At 40.7% G+C, this 21,082-nt stretch overlaps 1 protein-coding gene across 8 annotated transcripts in view; it reads left to right on the forward strand.

The window, feature by feature from the left end:
- The window catches only part of LOC135495159 (phospholipid scramblase 1-like), a 31,738-nt gene extending 13,232 nt beyond the window's left edge, over window positions 1–18,506 (forward strand). Inside the window, exons 5-9 of one of the 8 annotated variants that reach the window (XM_064783608.1) lie at window positions 855–994; window positions 4,453–4,617; window positions 5,831–5,992; window positions 10,767–10,850; window positions 13,338–18,506. In XM_064783608.1, the coding sequence (XP_064639678.1) occupies window positions 855–994; window positions 4,453–4,617; window positions 5,831–5,992; window positions 10,767–10,829 (530 nt within the window). In that variant the 3' untranslated portion in view covers window positions 10,830–10,850; window positions 13,338–18,506. Of the gene's footprint in view, window positions 1–854; window positions 995–4,452; window positions 4,618–5,830; window positions 5,993–6,335; window positions 6,498–9,222; window positions 9,292–10,766; window positions 10,851–11,799; window positions 11,875–13,337 lie in introns of all 8 variants that reach the window. The other 7 variants (XM_064783614.1, XM_064783615.1, XM_064783607.1 and 4 more) reach the window with 7 other exon arrangements.
- Window positions 18,507–21,082: the final 2,576 nt, after the last annotated feature.

Consider the following 21,082-nt stretch of genomic DNA (forward strand, 5'->3'; position numbering starts at 1 on the left):
CTGCTTATGGAATCCTAGCCTTTATCATGTTTATGTGATTACCCAAACAAACATTTTTGAAATATTAGACCCATCTCTAAAATGTCATCAATGACTCACATGAACACATCTTGTGTTTGAAGTTCTGGTTTCATGGCCTATTTTATCTTGTGGACATGAAAAATCAACATTCGCCTGTCTGCTAGTGCTATCAGCACAATTCATTCGTCCCACACCTTTGTGGACAAACTTTATTTGTTTTAGTTCCAGTTGTGGATTTTTTTTTCAACATCACTATGCATTGCCAAAAAAAAGAAGATTTCAGATGATAATTTAAGGCCGAAGGAGTTTTGCAAAGTCCTAAATATAAAATGGAAACTTTTGTTGTCTATGAATATTTTCAGTTGAACACTGTTCCAGTTAAACAGGAGACCAGGGCTAGATAAAAATACAAAGTCGGATTATAGCTTCTGCTGTTGTTGATATCAGACTGTAAACCCAAAACTTCAACTTTTGGACTTCATGTTTAGTATATCATCAACTGGAAATTGAATATCTTACCCCAACAAGTCCAGTCCCCATCCCCTCAGGCAGTAAGAGATCATAGGAGGGACGTTGTGATCGCAGAACTTCGTGTGTCAGGGTTGGAATTGAACCCCAGACCTTGCTCCTTTGACGTGACCAGCCCTCATGATGATTTGAGAAAAGTCCGACCCTCTTTTCACAACTTTGACCCAAAACATGACCCTTTCTTTCATAATTTTATCCTTAATTCCAGAATCAGATTAGTGCATTGTAAATAATCTATTCAGGGTGATCGCACATCACGTGTCCCATCGAATTTATCCATTTGTTTTGATTATTTCTTCCACCAGACAATGACTGTTGCACCCGACAGTGCTGCGGCCCCTCCCGTCCCTTCGGTATGAAAATCATGGACAACACCAATCGGGAAGTTGTGCACTTGCAGCGCCCCCTACGCTGCACCACCTGCTGGTGTCCATGTTGTTTACAGGTAGACGCCCAACTCTCAGCATGGTTTTATGTCTTTTCCATGTCTTGTCCAATCTAATGCAAGTATCAATTCGTTTCTTGTACCCCCCCTCCTCAAGGGTTGTTAAGCTATCACCACTAATCTTTGCCGATGCTTGAGTAGTATTTATTTTTCCTTTAGTGAAAATTTGGCGAAGCTGGAAAGAATAAGGATGCTAATGTGTCGATGTCTTGTCGAACATACAGCCTTACCCAGTAAAATTAGTTCGGTTACTTTATATGACGGTGATAACTGATATATTGTTGATGGTGATGTCTTGATGAAAGAAAAAGTAGCATTGGTGAAAAAAGGGTGATGCTTGAGCCTTAAGATGTCGTTATAGGGTGATAAGGTGTCGTACCCTTGAGGAGGGGGGGGTACAAGACACGAATTGATACTTGCATAATCTACCTATAGTGCTGGGTTTACATAGTGCCCGGTCGCTCAAAAGCACATAAGTCACGTTGTCTTTAACGGTTACATTTCAAAAGTGTCCTTAAGGACGTCATCTCTTTCTGTTTAAAGGGAACTGACACCTGCCAGCGGTTTAGCCAATTTTTCGACTTTCACCGCCCGAGAAAGTCAAACATCCGACTTCCTGTTCGAGTTCAGATTTGTAGCTCGAGCCCGAGCATGCGCAGTTCAATTTGTTATTGAAAATATTTGACTCGCTCTACCAAAACTAGGCGCTTGTCGCATCTGAACTCGACAGGTTGATACGGACTTGTTGTTCATTTCCCTATTGTAGACCTTTTGTGAAATCTATTACAAACTGATTTGGTCACATTTCACAAATGGTCTACAATAGGGAAATGAACAACAAGTCCGTATCAACCTGTCAAGTTCAGATGCGACAAGCGCCTAGTTTTGGTAGAGCGGGTCACATATTGAGAATCATGTCGAAAGTTCGCGTAATGGGGCGACCAAAAAAGGTCTCAAAAGCCGATCAGCGGCTGTGGATTTCGCATAAGACGCTGGCGATATGGAAAGTAATACAGAAGGAGTTGAATTTGAAGACAAATGATGAAGTTGCCCAAGGCCTCGTGCTTTTGACATCTGTCAAACAGCCATGAGTCATGCGATCTTTCATTCATGAGTTTTCGTAGTAAATTCCATAGCAGTGATGTCGCTCAATGATTGACAGCTAGGCGCCATGTTTCATTCATGCCTCGTTCTGATCAATCGATACGTGGGAAATGAAAACGAGGTCATACGAAGTGGCGGGCCGGTGTCAGTTCCCTTTAACCAATTAACATTTTCACATAAGATTTAACAATTCTGTTGACGTCGTTTTGAACAGCCGAGCTCAGCTCCGTGTCACTGTCTCAAGCATGTTCGCTAATTGACTTCGAAGATTGAAAATTTGGCATGAAATGACACAAGATGAAAATGACCCGCCAATGACATCGTGAATTATGTCATAGCTGCTTATGGAAATGACTTGTTTGTTCGTAAAGTGACATCGTGCACTTGACATTTCGAACTCTATGTCAACCCAGCCTGATAAAATGTTCATCTTCTGATTTCTTTCTATCTTGTCCTATTTCGTTCCCTAATCTGTTGTGACATTTTCATTGTGTTCAACTCAAACTAGAACTATAAACAATCTAGTCTTTGCATGCGTTTTATCTTGGTGTATTTCGCGAATAACCTCAATTCGCGAAAATAAAAATTGGCAAAATCTTTTTTGATTTGAAAAATCATCATGACTTCCTTAACCCAACAAAAAATAATTCTCTCACAAATGTAATCTTGTGCAATGACTACTTCTTTGTCTTCTCGATCCCTTCCTTCGTCTTTTTCAGTCTAAAGTTCATATCTGTCTTGTCCTTGTAAAATGGACAAAATGGCCAGACATTATGTTGACAAATCATCCCTAAAAATTCTTTAAATGAATGTTGTCCTCTTCATTGCTCAGCTGGGTAAATGATAAAACAGGCATTGAAGATTGCCTTTGATCACCCTGGAGAATCAGGTCCCAGCAGACCGAGAATCGGATCTTGATCTTGGGTATTCAAGGCAGGCCCTCCAACTTACGGAGCAGCCAGTCCTAATGGTGCCTGGAAGGGAAGGCATGGGAAAATGTGTGCATCACAAGGCTCCAGCGACACAGATTTTTCAACATCTTTGAAAAACTTCCTCCTTTCCCAAGTCGAGCCAACTCGGCATGTTGGAAGGCCTGCCTGATTCTCGGCAAGCTGGGGAACGGATTCTCCAGGGTGAAGATGCCTTTTACTTCAAATTCTCATAACATAAGCAGCTTTATTTGCAATTCTGATATGCATCGCTTATAGCTTTCATAACACGTTTTATCTAATCCTTGTATCGTGTATAATTGACATGTTTTGTACATAATTCGATAGATAGCAATTAATCCTTAATAATGAAACAAATCCTCACCAGGTTAAATAAATCTCAATTTATTTCTGTTTACAAAACATTCATGTATCCGATTGTGCCTGTGTTATATTCCAGATCAGGATACTTCTTACAAGGAAAAAACCCAGGTGTTTTTCCAATCTTTGGAGAGAAAAAACTTGGAACAGTGTTTTCAGTCTTTGTACAGTGCCCTAGCTAATATAAGCTTACGAGGCACTTGATATAGAATATCTTAACTTGATACAGTTAATTCCCACTTGAAAACTGAACGTAACTTTGACTTTATTGGTGGTTAAGATGTGGTTAATGTCCTTCTTGATAATACACAATTTTGTAGACACAACTTTACGAAAGATTTTCTGATAGGTAATGTCGATAACTTGACTTAGATTGTTGGTTGATATGTAATGTCGATAACTTGACTTAGATTTTTGGTTGATATGTAATGTCGATAACTTGACTTAGATTGTTGGTTGATATGTAATGTCGATAATTTGACTTAGATTGTTGGTTTTGAGAATATGAGTTTGGATACAAATTGAATGCGCTGTACCAGCAGAGCAAACAACTCATCCTCAAATTTCCTTATAGGGGGACTGAAGGCAGAGTCTAGGGGGTCAAAACTGGAAGTATTCAGGTTACACAGTCATAAAACTGGGTTGCGTTTCAATTCATTCAGGCATGATTACATATATATTCATCATACAAGCCTGAATACTTTCCATGTACTGTTAGACAGGAGGGACACCTATTGGTGACATTTGTAACTTCATCTGACCTCAGTTCGTGCCTATAGTCTCTCTCAAAAGGGGACTATAGGCAGGACCAAGGTGGTTAAATTGGCCATCTTCGGGTGATTAATATACACAGTTTGGGCACTGGGTCATGTTTGATTCAGCACTAAGTATGCTCCTCCTACAAGCGTGAATAGTTTCCTCGCTCTGTGAGATAGGAAAGGCCCCTATTGGCGACTTTGTCTAACTTTATCTTGCCTACCTAGATGCTGCCTATAGTCCCCCTTTGAATGTGTAAAATCTAAATTCGTTTCTTTTCCGTTTTAGAAAGTTGAAGTTAGCGCCCCGCCTGGTAATGTCATCGGCTATGTGAAGCAAGCGTGGAGTGTATGCGTGCCGAAATTTAAGATCCAGAATGCCCAAGAGGAGACCGTGTTAACAATAGAAGGGCCTTGCTTTACGTGTAGTATCTGTGGAGATGTCGAATTTCAGGTTAGTAACCATAGCAACAGAAATCTGTTAAAGGGACTTTTGGTCAAGCGATGCCATTCGATGAAATCGTAATTGTCTGCTATCCCCAGTGGTAGTATCAGCCTTACTATTAAACTGTAGAACGGAAATTTTTCGATAATCGCAAACGATGGATATATTTGAGGCAGTATACTTTCACAGGTCAAGGCAATATTTCATCGAAATAAAATTTGTCGATTTCAAAGTGCTCTTATAGTGAATATGTGTTGTCCTGTCAACTGCATTCACTAAGAGTGATAAACCTTATGCCGAGACTGCTGACATAGGACAGGAAAATTTAGTGTAGTAGAGCATGTTCCAAAAAATTCCAGTGCTGCGTCATCCTTTCGTGAAAATTCTTGTAAGCGATCAAATGTCTGAATGACAGTTTTTTTCAGTTCAACCCACGTGTAATTAATGACTGTTCGTTATCATAGCTGCTCATTACCATTGCGTGGAAGACTCTCAGAAGACGAAAAGGGCTCCATAATAAATGAACTTTTATTTATCAAACTTCTCTCATTCCAACGTCTGTAGTTGTGTAGTACATAGCTGATAGTTTAAAAACGTCACTTGAAAGCTTACAGTCCTAATCACAAATGACATCCATCCTGCTTTGCGTCATTGATGCGCAACATATGTGACCCACCACGGCGAAATGAGTCGCATGTCGCACAGAAGATGAGCCTAAAATGACACCTGGACATAATAGAAGAAATTGATATGCTCAGATTTCACAAAAGGCAGACAATAGTGAAATGAACAACCAGTCCGTCTCAACCTGTCAAGCTCAGAGCGACATGCCACTCATTTTGTCATGGCGGATCACATATGTGACCCTCTCTGAGAAAACCCAGCTAAAGTTGCCTTGAACTTGGCATGTTGACACAGACTTGAGTGTTCATTTCCTTCTGTGGTCCTATTGTGAAATCGAAGTTGATCAATTTTGACTCGGATTTCATAAAAGGCCTACAATAGAGAAATAAAACAACAAGTCTGTTTCAACCTGCCAAGTTCACAGCGACTTTAGCTGGGTTTTCTCAGAGAGGGTCACATATGTGCGTGTTGCGCGCAGAGTTGTGGGTCCATGACGCACCAGTGACCAGAGAAGCAAACATTAACCCCTAATTTCCTTAGTACGCTCTGCTTCTAACATTGCTGTAACAATCGTCTGCTTGGCTGTCTCACCCTGTAGGTCATGTCTGCTGATGGTGGCACGAACGTGGGCAAAATCTCTAAACAATGGACGGGCCTAGCGAAAGAGTTGTTTACGGACGCTGACAACTTCGGTATGACCTTCCCTATGGATCTGGATGTCAATATCAAGGCCGTACTTCTCGGAGCCGTGTTCCTTATTGTAAGTATAGACGGAGCTGGTTTTCGCGTGATTTCATGTTTTTGTCCTTTGTAAGTTGTGGTGAAATGTGAAAATCTGAACTTAAGGTGATTTGGTTGTGATTTAGAACAGAAGTGACTATGAAAAATAAAATTTGTGAAAAATCTCAAGTTGCAAACATATAAGACCAACAAGTTATAACAATTCAGATGAGTATTTTACCACAACTTACCAAGGAATCAAAAGGAAAGACTAATTCGTAGTTTATCCATTTCAGAAACTCTTCAGGGAATTCATGAGCCGTGCGGATCCATAATTTCAGAAATTATTCCGGAAATAATCTTATTTTGTTGGTAATCCACAGGTGTATTCTTCAGACGGTCAAACCCAGGTTGGCCGCATTTCCAAACAGTGGTCAGGTCTCATTAAGGAATTGTTCACAGACGCCGATAACTTTGGCATCACTTTCCCCGCCGACTTGGATGTCAATATAAAGGCAGTCATGCTTGGCGCGGTGTTTTTGATCGTGAGTATTGCGCTCATAGACAAATGAAGCCACGCCTATTTAGATAACGATGATAATAAATGGCAGCGCCTATAGATCCTGATACTGTAAACCGCCAATTTTTTGCCTCTTTATTTTTCCGATTCACGAAAATTTCTGGGAAAAAAAATTTCACGATTTTTATTTTGGCTAATTACAAAATATATTCCCATTCTTCGCATGAAAAGATATTTTTGTAGTTTTTAATTCAATGAATCGCGATTATTCGCGAAATCAGGGAGAAAAAACGCCCGTGAAAATTTGGCGGTTTATCACATCTGGCAGACAGTAGCAGTACCATGTACATAACTGCTTTATCAAATGCTAATACTTGCATTTACTTATCTGCTGTAGTCATCAGAATAACTGTGTGGGTACTGGTTACCTTTAAAATGCTGGGGCTTCAAAGAAACAAGGCAATGTGTGGGTACTGGTTACCTTTAAAACGCTGGGGCTTCAAAGAAACAAGGCAATGTGTGGGTTACTGGTTACCTTTAAAATGCTGGGGCTTCAAAGAAACAAGGCAATGTGTGGGTACTGGTTACCTTTAAAACGCTGGGGCTTCAAAGAAACAAGGCAATGTGTGGGTACTGGTTACCTTTAAAATGCTGGGGCTTCAAAGAAACAAGGCAATGTGTGGGTACTGGTTACCTTTAAAACGCTGGGGCTTCAAAGAAACAAGGCAACGTGTGGGTTACTGGTTACCTTTAAAATGCTGGGGCTTCAAAGAAACAAGGCAATGTGTGGGTTACTGTTGCCTTCAGAATGCTGGGGCTTCAAAGAAACAAGGCAACATGTGGGTTACTGGTTACCTTTAAAATGCTGGGGCTTCAAAGAAACAAGGCAATGTGTGGGTACTGGTTACCTTTAAAACGCTGGGGCTTCAAAGAAACAAGGCAATGTGTGGGTACTGGTTACCTTTAAAATGCTGGGGCTTCAAAGAAACAAGGCAATGTGTTGGTTACTGTTGCCTTCAGAATGCTGGGGCTTCAAAGAAACAAGGCAACATGTGGGTTACTGGTTACCTTTAAAATGCTGGGGCTTCAAAGAAACAAGGCAATGTGTGGGTTACTGGTATCCTTCAGAATGCTTGGGCTTCAAAGAAACAAGGCAACGTGTGGATTACTGGCTTCCTTCAGAATGCTGGGGCTTCAAAGAAACAAGGCAACGTGTGGATTACTGGTATCCTTCAGAATGCTAGGGCTTTAAAGAAACAAGGCAATGTGTGGGTTACTGGTATCCTTCAGGATGATGGGGCTTCAAAGAAACAAGGCAACGTGTGGATTACTGGCTTCCTTCAGAATGCTGGGGCTTCAAAGAAACAAGGCAACGTGTGGATTACTGGTATCCTTCAGAATGCTGGGGCTTCTAAGAAACAAGGCAACGTGTGGGTTACTGGTATCCTTCAGAATGCTTGGGCATCTAAGAAATAAGGCAACGTGTGGGTACTGGTTGCCTTCAGAATGCTTGGGCATCTAAGAAACAAGGCAACGTGTGGGTTTAATACTGGTATCCTTCAGAGTGCTTGGGCTTCTCTGCACATAAAATAACATAACAAGCTTCTTTTTTTTCCAGGTTTGAAACAAGACGTTATAAATTTCTTGTCCTTTTCGCAGAATTTTGTCAGAAATAACCTGACATTATAACTGCACGATTGTTTTTGACATGTTTGTAATATGACCTTGTTTGTTCAGGATATGTTATACTTTGAGAAGAAGCAAGAACAAAATTAAATGGGTGAGGAAAAATACGATGCAGCTATAAACGTCACCGGGCACAATACTAACAAGGGCATGACCTGTATTTTCCTAATATCATGTTACCACATCTTGTCACGATTTTATATTGAGTTTACTGTGCACCCCTTTAGTCTTTTAGCATCCTCAGGGACCCCTTGTGTCTTGCGAGGATTGGGTGCGAGATCAGAAGGAAAGACACCAGGAATAGGAGCCAAGAGATAGTGGGCTAAATTCATAAAGGGCGTTTAAGGGTTAGACGTGTGTAACTTCTCCCTAATCAGTTTCAGGGCCTATTCATATTCTGTGAAGATTTACATAAAGGACCTGAGTATGTCTATTCAGTAGTTAAACACTGTTTTAAGCTAAACGCCCTTTATGAATTTGGCCCAGTGTCTTTTGGTGTAGAATATAAGGAGTCAAGGGTGGGCGTGGGGGTGTCCTTTGGTTGTGATCTGTCATCCTAACGTGCATGTATGTTTGGATAGGATCCAAGGATGGGCAGGTCTTCATTGGTGGAGTATGACTCCATTCCTAGACACTGGCAAAAACGTAAATGGCCACAAAGTGAAACGCTCTGCTGGTTTTATAGGTCGCTTCAACAATAGAGGTCACTGAGGGTGCTCCAGATCAGACTTTTTCCTCCAATAAAACAGCAAACTTCCCTGTTGGTCAACGTGTCTCACCCTGACTCTCATGTTTTGTCATCCCCTTGAATATACTGTATAAACCCATGACTTTTATCAAGAATTAGTAAAGACGATTCTTTATTAAATCTTGCATGTATGTACTACATTACCACTCATTTGAAAGGTGTCGATGAGCATTTTCTTATGATGCCATATATACCGATTGATTTTATTTTGGGGGTAAAGTAAAAAGACTTTGATATTTTCTCAAACTTCCCCCCCCCCCGAGCTGTTCTTCAAGAGTAAATATTAATATATCTCATTCCTTCACTTTTCATTCAGGACTTCATGTTTTTCGAGGAGACTACCAAAGATGATAATCCGATCGATTAACTGTAACATACCAATAAGGTCTAATATATAATTTTTTGGGGTACTTGGCTTTGGAAGACTGAGGAAGTCAGCAGGACTTTCAATTTGGTGTATAACTATTGTACTTGCTTAAAACTTGAGTTTTGTTCAAAAACAACATCCAAAATGACTCGAAAATAAAATCCTTAGTAATTGCCTTCCTCAGAGTTCATTCCATGGCCACGTGTGGTTAACTCCCTCTTAATTTTTTTGGTGATCTGTGAAAATCTATTTGAGTTTGGCACAGGAGTGAAGAGATTTTACACATTTTAGTCGGTGTGGTGATGCATTTTATTAGTAGTTGGTGGAATTAGGGTGGTGATTTTTTGGTAGTGTGCACCTTTCTACCAATGTTTATTTCTGTTAACCTGTGGGACAGATGAAAACAAGGTACACTGATGAACAATGGTATCATACATATTTCATATCCATTCCATCTCTTCTCTCCCCAGGATTATCTATATTTCGAAAAATCTGATGACAAAAATTCAGGTCCCGGTTCCCAATATCAACACTAAAGGTAGAAGACAGCGGAATACAAAATCTTGACAGTCGAGGCAAAGAATATCTTTTTTGTCAAGTGAAATTTGAAATTATTTTACATGAAAGAAAACATATGTTACCTTTAAAAAAATGCTCCACATACTTGTGATTTTTGTCAACGTGACCCACGATCGAGATTGCATATGACAAAAATCATGGGTGCCTGCAACAAGAATCGATGATCGCCACAACCTGCAATCAATATTAATCCGGCGCTTACCGGTTTTTCCGCAGATGAGTGATAGTTTTATCGCTCATTGCAACCATAATTGTTACAGGTTACAGCAACAAAAATCACTTGTTTGCAGGTTTGTGTCGGTGTTGCAAGTCGTGATTTGTGGTGAAAAATAAAAAAATAGATACAGTATGCCAAAAAGATATACTTTGCCGAAGGTCATGTTAAAAATAATCCTGAAATCTAATTCTCTCTTTCTAAATATTGACTCTTACTGTTGGCCAAGTCTCTGACTATAATAATTGGTTAAAAAATATTACATCTTACACTCTGTGTTAATCTTTGTGTGACATCACCGTATCATGACTCAAGAATTTCTTCAAGGTACTATATATAATACAGTTTTATAGTGTTTCAGTTAGAAATCAGAAAAGGCAGGGCATAGACTGAAACAGGTTTGGTGCAATGCCCTGCTTCAAATGAAGATGCATTAGCCATTTCTGAAAAAAGGCAAGGCAAATAAGAAAAAAGATGGGACGCATGGTTTGCCCTGCTTAAACTCTAGCTGAAACACTGTAACTGTAATCCATGTAATGTTTGCCAAGCTAAAAATTGGCAAATTAGGTGTCCGCTATGGGAGGTTTGTGAAAATAATCCTGTCTAATTGTTTTCATCTTTGCACACATTCCCAATCAACTACACCCATCGTAACCTAATCTTCCTCACGCACCAATCTCTCCTCACTCTCCCCCTCTAGGACTTCATGTTCTTTGAGAAGAAAGCCGAAGATGACGATAAGGATAAGAACGACCACCATTAGGTGGCGCCACCGGTCTGCTAGGTAACACGTACCTCATGGATGCAGACCCCCATACTAAATCGCAGCTTTAGAAATTGCTTGCTTCGATTTATGACTATGGGTCGTCTTAAGCTCATGTAAAGATTTCGACGATTGGGCACTACTAGCAAATTTGCAATCACAAAATCCAATTTCTTGAGTGTTCTCGGATTCCATTTCCATTGATTTGGTAATGTTGCAAAAAAATATGAGTTGATTTCAAGCAAGCATTTTCTAAAGCCCAGGGCCTTGACGTTTTCACTTAATTGCAATACTCCAATTTCTTTTCAATTTCTTGATATTTTGAGCACCTCTCAGATTATAATCCCTTAGTAAGACTTTGATGAACGGGTGAAATGTCTCACTGAAATCTGTATCCTCTGGAGAATGATCACTGCTGATGTCAAATAGGCCCGATGGCTCATTCGGCATTTGTGCTAACGCCAGCATTAAATCAGGTCTCACATGGCACTAACTATTCTTGGGTTGTTCAATCAGTGTTAGGCACAGACCATCATTTACTTTGGCGTTAAATTTAAAGTACCTCCCCGGCCCATATGTTCAACCCAGGCTTTGGGGATTTCTGACGTGAGCAGCAAATCCAACATGGCCCCGAACAAAATACTTCTCACTTCAGCCACAAATACGTTGCTCTCCCAAACCAGGTCTTATAAAAAATCCTCCTCGCTTGCTTTTGGGAGGTAGTACTGATTGACATGCTCTGAGAAGTCATGAATGAGTTGTCCCCTGTACCTTGTCGATTCCCTATTCTATAAATAGGACATCATGACTGCTCCTGGCCGATTTTGCAGTAATTGGGAGACAATAGATGGAGTGTCCCTTTCTTATGAATGAGAGGTGCTAAAAATATCAGCCGCCATATTTCTTATCAGTTGCCATCGATTCTAACCGCTTGCCTCTCCATCCTCCCTCCTCCATTACTCACGTACAGGACTTCATGTTCTTCGAGAAGAAGGTCGAAAAAGATGATAAACATGGTCACCACTAGGTGTCTCTAGCTGTATAGGTAACGCAACAACAAGGGTGTCGACTTCTATGTGGTGTTCACGCATGCTGTTACTCTGTCGTCCATTGAAATAATTTGGTACAGTCCAGGTCACAATTGACCTCCTTTCTGATTCGCGTCCGTTACGTGCGCCGAGTTACGCGTCACTGGCACGCCAGTACTTGCGACCTATGCGCTGGGTGGCACGTCAGTATCGCGCCACTGACGCGATTTAAGGGATGTCAATTGTGATTTGGACTGTACTGAATGATAGTATCCTTAGCGTTCAGTCCCTTGGCAATGCATGATAATTAAGTCAACTCACTGAGTACAAGCATACCGGGCTATACTCTGAAGGAGAAGAGTCTTTGTTGTGCAGGGTATTTCAATATCTCTTGAGCTATACACTGGTGGCACCTAACTTCTTGTCTGTATAGCACGGTATGCCAGTGACGGGCTTGTCCACATTGAAATTGTGATTAGTGGTTCACACAAGTTTCTATTGTGCAGTCGGTCAATTTGTACCACCATAGAGAGAGAGTGTAGTGGTGCATTCGTAAAGGTATACGTTTTGAACTCATTGCACACAAGTGAGTTTTATCGCTAAGTGTTGCAATGTAGCCAAAACAACATTTAATACACCTACCAATCAGTGGCTACTTTTCAATCACCATTGTCAGTTGTCATGGCAACAACATAGCGACAAAAATCACTAGTGTGCAGAGCGCTTTAGAGTGGAAATCGTCTGTCGGTGATTAGCAATTTTGTAACTGCATGTCCCTATTGTCGAGATTTCAAGTAAATATATTTCAAAATGTATCGTAGGTATTGAAGTTAAGTTTTGCAAGATTTAATCCAATTATGTTGTGAGATTTAGTTTTATATCAATCGCTAACATTTCACATTAACCCTCGTGCGCCTTCATTTTCAGTCTTCAGGTATTGAATAAACTCCTCACAATTTGAGTTGCTTTTCCAAATCTTGTCCCTTTTTGATTTAGGAAAAGAAACCTTAAAAGTCAACTGATAATTTACTTTGATACGGCTTTCCTTTGATGCGGCTGTTTGTGTTTGATGTATTTGATATTCAAATAATTTCACCGGGCGCCAAAAATCAAGGCGGCTGCTGATAATCGGAATCAAATTAATAACTTTATGGATCAAGCCTAATTGTTTATGGATCAAGCCTAATTGTTTATGGATCAAGCCTAATTGTTCATCGATCAAGCCTAATTGGAATTATTATGAAATACAAAGAAAGTCATAGAGTAATACAGAAGATGGAAAGAAATTTTGATGAGGGAAATTAGTGTACTTCTGCCTGAATTTGTGGGCCAATAATTTCAACATAAATGTAAGTGCAATGACAGTTTCAAGTTTTATTACTCCTAATTTGTACCCTAGTAGAAGGGGTTTAGGGCGGCCTTACTCAAGAAAAGGTTTTTACTCATCAAATCGTTACCATGGTAATGTTTTCTATTTCAGGATTTCATGTTCTTCGAGAAGGAAGACAACAAAGAGGAAGCTAGTGTCACCATGATGTAACGTATAGGAAGATGTAACGTATGGGAGGATGTAACATATGGGGGAGATGTAACGATCAGGGAGATGTAACGATTATTCGATGTCCAAATGCTGCATAAAATCAATTCTTCTTATACCACAATACGGGAATATACCAGCAGGATTATTGAATGACTCATTGTCTGACTTTGGCAGTTAATTAGAAGCAGTAGACATCTGGCCTATCATCCCTTTCATCATTTTCAGTGCCTGCTTTAAGGATAGTATTGCATAGTTATATCTGGTTATCCCGAGGTTCTGTATTATAAAAATAGATGCTGCTTGATCACGTTGATTGTGAGTTCTGTTTGGTGCGTGGCGATCAACTGTTTTGGGTTTATAAATAGACTGATCAGGAGATAGTGTTGATCAGGTATAGGCCAGATGCGTACTACCTCTTATTAACTGCTGCTTACATGTAGAGGTCTGGCGACGCTATGTCACCCGAGTGTATTTGCAGTATTGTGTGTTGTGATGCACAGTATGGGCTTCTACATCACGCTGTACATTGGCATGCACTGCATCTTGACATCATAAACCACTTAATGCATCCTTGTAGAGAACTTGATGTCATCAAGAACTCGTAACGAGTTTTTTGTGTCGTGCAGAGATGATCTTGCAAGATTGAATAAAGACTAGGGTTTACCTTATTTTGATAATACCAAGTATGGATTAAATCTAATCTTGATGATACTGACACCTGAATAAATCATGTTTAACCCTGCCTGTGTAGGCAGGGATGCACAGGTATCTTTGTACCGATAGCTTTGGATAAAATAGCCTAGGCGAGGGAATTTCAACATATCTTTTGAATGCTGCTTTGAAAATGATTATGCATTAGTCAAACCGAAGAAATGTGCAATGGCCAGTTTATGGACTTTTTCAGAAGCATATGTCAACATCCTTTTGTTTTGCTGGGCTGATTTCTTCAAAGTTTGGTTCTAGTTCTACGAAATTTCCAGCGGCACAAAACGATTGTGATGGTTACTTATGAGACGCCTACTGATATAACGCCAGTAGCTTTTTTCCCCACTGAAACGTAGTCCGACACTGGTGATTTGTTTTTCGTTTGGTTCTTGCATTCTGAGGTTTTTGGAATCCTCTCCGGTGATGCCAAAACAATAGCGGTACCAATGAAGGGAGAGTATGTACACGTCTAAATTTTTCCGCGATTGGGAATGGTTTTGAAAGTGTGCACACTCTGACTTCATACTTGGCATTCTCTGTGATTTTTTTAGGACTCCATAATAAGATTTAATGTTGCATGTTTGTAGTGTGTGTATTTAGCATAAGAGCACGACTGTAGGTTTTTGGAAAGGGATTATTTTACACTATAGTCCATTTCACAAGAAAAAAACGCTAGCACGGTAGTTGAACAAAATATTATATTTCACCAGTAAGTATCTCACTCTTATCTGAAAAGCGGCCAAGAAATGACCAAAAGCGAGCCATTTGAACATGCTGAAGTGAAATACCGACAGCTTTTCCAAGTAATTTTAGGCTTTAGTGCCATTTTCCGGTGAAATGGACTTACTGGTGATGGCCATTTTCTGGTGAAATGTACGCAAGGGGACAGAGAACATAGAAGGTACTTTTTGAAATTATTGCCTGTGATGAATTTTCACGGCAGAATTACTCTTTCGAGGATTAGCAATCCCCCAGTTCTAGTCCAACCAACAATTTGTGACTCGCTCTACCAAAACTAGGCGCTTGTCGCATCTGAACTTGACCGGTTGATACGGACTTGTTGTTCATTTCCCTATTGTAGACCTTTTGTGAAATCTATTACAAACTGATTTGGTCACATTTCACAAAAGGTCTACAATAGGGAAATGAACAACAAGTCCGTATCAACCTGTCAAGTTCAGATGCGACCAGCGCCTAGTTTTGGTAGAGCGGGTCACATTTGTGGTGCATGAACCTAAAAACACGAATTGGTTGATGTAGCTCTGAGAATTGTTATAAAGTCGAGCTGTCGTTGGATTCGTAGCTTGGGGTTGTTAGCTTAGTGTCTCTTGGCAACACTGTCAAGTCTTGTTTTGCTATAACGGTAGAAACTCTTTTAAGGAGACCTTGTGCAAGTATCAATTCGTTTCTTGTACCCCCCCCCCTCCTCAAGGGTAGTTAAGCTATCACCACTAATCTTTGCCGATGCTTGAGTAGTATTTATTTTTCCTTTAGTGAAAATTTGGCGAAGCTGGAAAGAATAAGGATGCTAATGTGTCGATGTCTTGTCGAACATACAGCCTTACCAAGTAAAATTAGTTCGGTTACTGTATATGACGGTGATAACTGATATATTGTTGATGGTGATGTCTTGACGAAAGAAAAAGCATTGGTGAAAAAAGGGTGATGCTTGAGCCTTAAGATGTCGTTATAGGGTGATAAGGTGTCGTACCCTTGAGGAGGGGGGGGGGTACAAGACACGAATTGATACTTGTATTGGTACACACAAGTGCTGTCCTTGGCAGGGTGGTGTCCTGAATACAGATATCAAATTGTGTAAAAACAACCCATCACTGTCCCTGATGCAGAGGATGTCCGTTTAGGTAGGTTTCACTCTACAGTTGAACGTCCCTCAGCGGACACCTCTCTATTAAGGACAACCTCTCTATTAAGGACACCAATTTTGGTCCCAACTTGGTTATTTCCCTTGAATTTGACCTCTCATATCAGGACACCTTTCATAAAGGACATCTCTTGTCAGCGCTGAGGGTGTCCGTAATACAGAGGTTCTACTGTATATTTTGTTAATTTTTTCTTCTTGTTAGAGATAATGATGTCTCTCTGTCATATGTTATTTCTGACCTTTGTACTTACATCAATTTTTGTATAAGACTGTTTTTTGAATTTTTTAATCGTTAAAAGGACCCGAAGGATCTGTTGAAACCACGAGTGTATGATGATTATTGTCCACCCAACACTAATCAGTTTGTCGAGGTCAGTGTGAGTGGGTGGGGCCGGTGTTTTCAACCAGGGATACCAACCACCAACGAAGGCAAAAGTCGGACATTTTTTTACTTGAAAAAGTGTTGTCAGCGCTCACATGAACAAAAACGCGTCTAAAATGCTTATTTTTGGTCCGATTTTGAAAATTCAAAGATCCACAGAGAGTGGAGACGAGTTATTTCTGCTTCAGCTGTCAAATTTAGCATTTTGTGAGAGGAAAAAGTCTGAACTCTGCCTAAAATTGGAAAATTTACATCGCTGATTCAACCTAGTTCTATCAATGATGATCATTGTGATGCATTTGAAATGGAAGACTCGGACAAAAACACACTGACTTTGTGAAAACAAGTCCATGACAAGCTGAAGAAAAATGAAGCAGACAGACGTGTCAGCAGTTGGTTTTCTCCTTGGCCCAGCCATCTCGAATCGCAACGCTCCTTTTGCAGTGCAGTGAATAGCTGATTTGAGAATTCAAACTTAAATTGATTATTGACACCGGTAACTAAATGTGACCAATTCAGTGGGTCAACCTTTTTGGGATCTGATGAATGAAGAACAAACAGTATTTCCTAATGTATATGTATCCGTATTTAAAACTCAATTCTATATTCTTTCTTATCTTAAAAACATTTATTTTTGTATATTTTGTCTCCTGCATATTTGATGATATAATTTTAATTATTAGATTATGGTTGTTCCCGCTGCCATAATTGGTATTGGCTGCCATTGTAACCATAGCAACGCGCAAGCAATTCCCTCTGGTCTCGTTTACCACTATCAAATTAAAGGCCTACGCCGTACGTTGAATATTTGAAATTTGTAATTGAAATTGAAAATGTCAAAATGTCAAAATGTGTAGATACGCACTGGATATGAATCTTGGCAACAGATATACATGTACAAATAAGTATGTGTACAAATAACTACATGTACATTGTACCAAGTTTCAGGAAATTTGTATGAAAACTGCATTACAGCATTGTGTATAACTGCATTTCTATTTTCCTGCACCACCAGTATAAATTACGAACGGCGTTCTCCTTTAAGCGTCCTAAAGTTGTCACTGAATGATTGTACGAGGGGCTGTTCATATAGAGATTTCAAATCATGTGTGTGAGGAGTGATGTACAGCCAATTGTGTTTTTTGTTCGAACAATATTAGCCCCCTTGCCAGTATGGGCATGTACCCAAAATGAGCCTGCCCCCAGCCTAAAAACAGGCTGTAAAATGGCAGCCAACACTGATTGCCTCATTTCTGCGGCTGCATTGAGAACTAACATGTTAAAATGGAATAGGCCTATATAAATGCCTACATTAGCAGTAAATTAGTAGCAGTATTTGCTTGGAATATACCTGCAGATGTGCCTTTAGTAGCACTGTCTACCTGATCAGACGTTTTATAAACCCCACTTACTTGATTGCAGTGCAGTGTCTGATCTTATATTGAACTTGGTAAGAACCGGGTAAATCTATGTAATACTGTCCTTTAGCTCATTGCTCATAAGGACGTATGGGGTGATAGGCCTGATGTATACTGCCGCTAATTAACTGTTACTTACATGTACAGTGTTTGTAGTACATTGTATTTTCAGTAAGAGCTTTTCAATGTGAATGTGAGCAATAAGAATTGCCTGTAGCACAAAATCACTTGTGTACTGCAAGTCAGAGCACAATCTTATCCTGGCCTGAGTGTGTGACATCTCTAGCCAGGCAAAAAATGGATAATTGAGCAATGTGTCAATAAGTGTGTCATAGACCAACAGTCATAATAGTGTATTTGAGGTGTGTGCAAGCTCTTCAGAGCCAAAGAATGCCCATAGGCCTATATTGCCAAAATGTTGGGTACTTCGCCAAAATTTACTCGCTTAAAAATAAGAGGAAAACCGCTCATAAACTCTTGGGTAGTACACAAAATATTGTATGGCATCCCTGACAGCCAAAAGGTTCTCTAAACTCTCCTTTCAGAATCCCTAAATGTGGACTTTACCTGTTGTAACTGACAGATGTTCTGATGTGTGCATGTGCACATGGCTAGCTACATTGTATTGAATTAATTTTGTACGTAGCATAATGTTATGATGTGAACCTTCTCTGGATGCAGTGTCTTCATTAAATAATTTACACTGAATTTATGAGCTTTGCGTGCATTTGTTCAGCAGTCTATAGCGACTCGATAACCAGCTGGTAGTCGGCAATCTAGGGCAACTTGATAACCAGCTGGTCCATGGAACATCCTGGAGATGAATTGGAATGAAATTGTTTATGTCCTGTGTCTGTCTTTATATGACACAACGAGCTTGTCAGAGGCTGATAGAAACTATGGAACCTACCTTAGCAGATGCCTCGCTGTTAAAGACACCCTCTCCATTACAAACTCCCTCTCTATTAAGGACACCCTCTGTAAAGTCAAGTTTGTTTATTATAGTGTCACCCCCAATGAAGGGGCCAGCCAGCTTTTGGATTATGAGACACTCTTTACTCCCTATCTCCTATCTCTGATGCCAGGCGCCTAGCAAGGAGGCAGTTTGTACCCTATATATAACTACCTTCCAGCTAACCAACAGCCGCATTGGAACAAGGTTACCAGCGGGCTTCGAACCATCGACCTTCCGTTTACAAAGGGGTTACCTTAACCACTAGGCCATCAAGATCGGGATCTGTATGAAGGAATCTTCTCTGTTAAAGACGCTAGTTTTTGACGGAAACTCATTAACTTTCGATTTTGACCTCTCTAATGAGGCCACCTCCTGAATAATGGGTTTACAGTATTGATTCCCCAGGCTCTCAGGCTGCTTGACTTGCCATGTAGTCTTGAGGATAGTATTGATTCCCCAGGCTCTCAAGCTGCTTGACTTGCCATGTAGTCTTGAGGCTAGTATTGATTCCCCAGGCTCTCAAGCTGCTTGACTTGTCATGTAGTCTTGAGGCTAGTATTGATTCCCCAGGCTCTCAAGCTGCTTGACTTGCCATGTAGTCTTGAGGCTAGTATTGATTCCCCAGGCTCTCAAGCTGCTTGACTTGCCATGTAGTCTTGAGGCTAGTATTGATTCCCCAGGCTCTCAAGCTGCTTGACTTGCCATGTAGTCTTGAGGCTGTCTTCAAGACAACAGTGAGGTGGTAGCTCTACCAGGAGTAAAACAAACGGTCCTGATGTGGTCAGGAACATGAGGTACCTTAGGGACCCCTACCCAAGTCAGGTAGGCACTAAGATTTTGGGTTCAACACCAAAAGAATCACGGCTCTTTCAACCCTATGCCTGGGCAAACAAGAAACCTCATTCAGGTGACCCCTGGCTTGAATGGACTCTCCCTTGCCAAAGATGCTCGAAATGGTCTCCTCTCCCTTGCTAAAAACGGGATGGCAAAAAGCTTACTGGTATCCAAAAACACCCATGCAGCGGTGAATGTTAACCCTGCACCCCAAGCTCAGGGGTCACCAGAAAAATTTAGTGTGGAGTTCCAAGCAAAAACTGTCGGTCAACCAGAAAAATTTGTTAAGTCCTATCAGTAAAAGAATATGTGGAAAATGTGTTGAGCCCCTGATTTCACTGACCACTGCATCATTTCCATGATAGTGTAGGACTCTATGGAGATGGTTCCTCACATGCAGCTCCCTGCAGACCCAGCCCAGTGTAAAGGCAGACATAAAAAGAGGCAAGTCCCGCACTCTTGCAGCAGAAATGACTGGAAGAAAATATGCCAAGACAGGCCTGTGACATCTTGACCACCAAGGCTTTCGCATTTTATCAACCTGGCTGCAGTTCAAGGGGATATATATATAGACCAGGAGGTTAGGAATGGACTTGCTATGGCCCAATGTGATATGTGAAGCCATAACACTCTACAAACAGAAATGACTGGAAGAAAACCCAGGGAATGTACTACACCAAGACAGGCCTGTGACATCTTGACCACAAAGGTTTTTACATCTTATCAACCTTGCTACACTTCAAGGGGATATATATATAGACCAGGAGGTTAGGAATGGACCTGCTATGGCCCAATGTGATATGTGAAACAGCCATTACGCTCTACAAGCAGAAATGACTGGAAGAAAACCGAGGGCATGTACTACACCAAGACAGGCCTGTGACATCTTGACCACAAAGGTTTTTACATCTTATCAACCTTGCTACACTTCAAGGGGATATATATATAGACCAGGAGGTTAGGAATGGACCTGCTATGGCCCAATGTGATATGTGAAGCAGCCATAACACTCTACAAGCAGAAATGACTGGAAGAAAACTGAGGGAATGTACTACACCAAGACAGGCCTGTGACATCTTGACCACCAAGGTTTTTGCATCTTATCAACCAGGCTACATTTAAAGGAGATGTCATAGACCACGAGGTTCAGCAAGTAGCTGCTATTGGTCCAATGTGATATGTGTAGCAGTCGTAAGGAGAGGCAACACTCTACAAGCTGGAAGAAAACCCAAGGGAGACTACTGTGCCAAGACAGCCCTGTGACATCTTGACCACCAAGGTTTTTGTATCTTATGAACCTGCCTTCATTTAAAGGAGGTATCATAGACCATGAGGATGGACAAGCTATGGCTACCAGACAGAATAAACACTACATATGGCCGTAGGAATGGGGGGGGGGCAATCTCTCTCAAATATTTGGCATGAAATGCAAGTTTGCATCGTGTGACTCACAAGGTGGTCTATGACACCATACTCACCTCCGAGTGGGATGAGCTCAATCCTGCCTTG

This window comes from Lineus longissimus, chromosome 10, assembly GCF_910592395.1.
Source record: "Lineus longissimus chromosome 10, tnLinLong1.2, whole genome shotgun sequence".
Taxonomy (NCBI): domain Eukaryota; kingdom Metazoa; phylum Nemertea; class Pilidiophora; order Heteronemertea; family Lineidae; genus Lineus; species Lineus longissimus.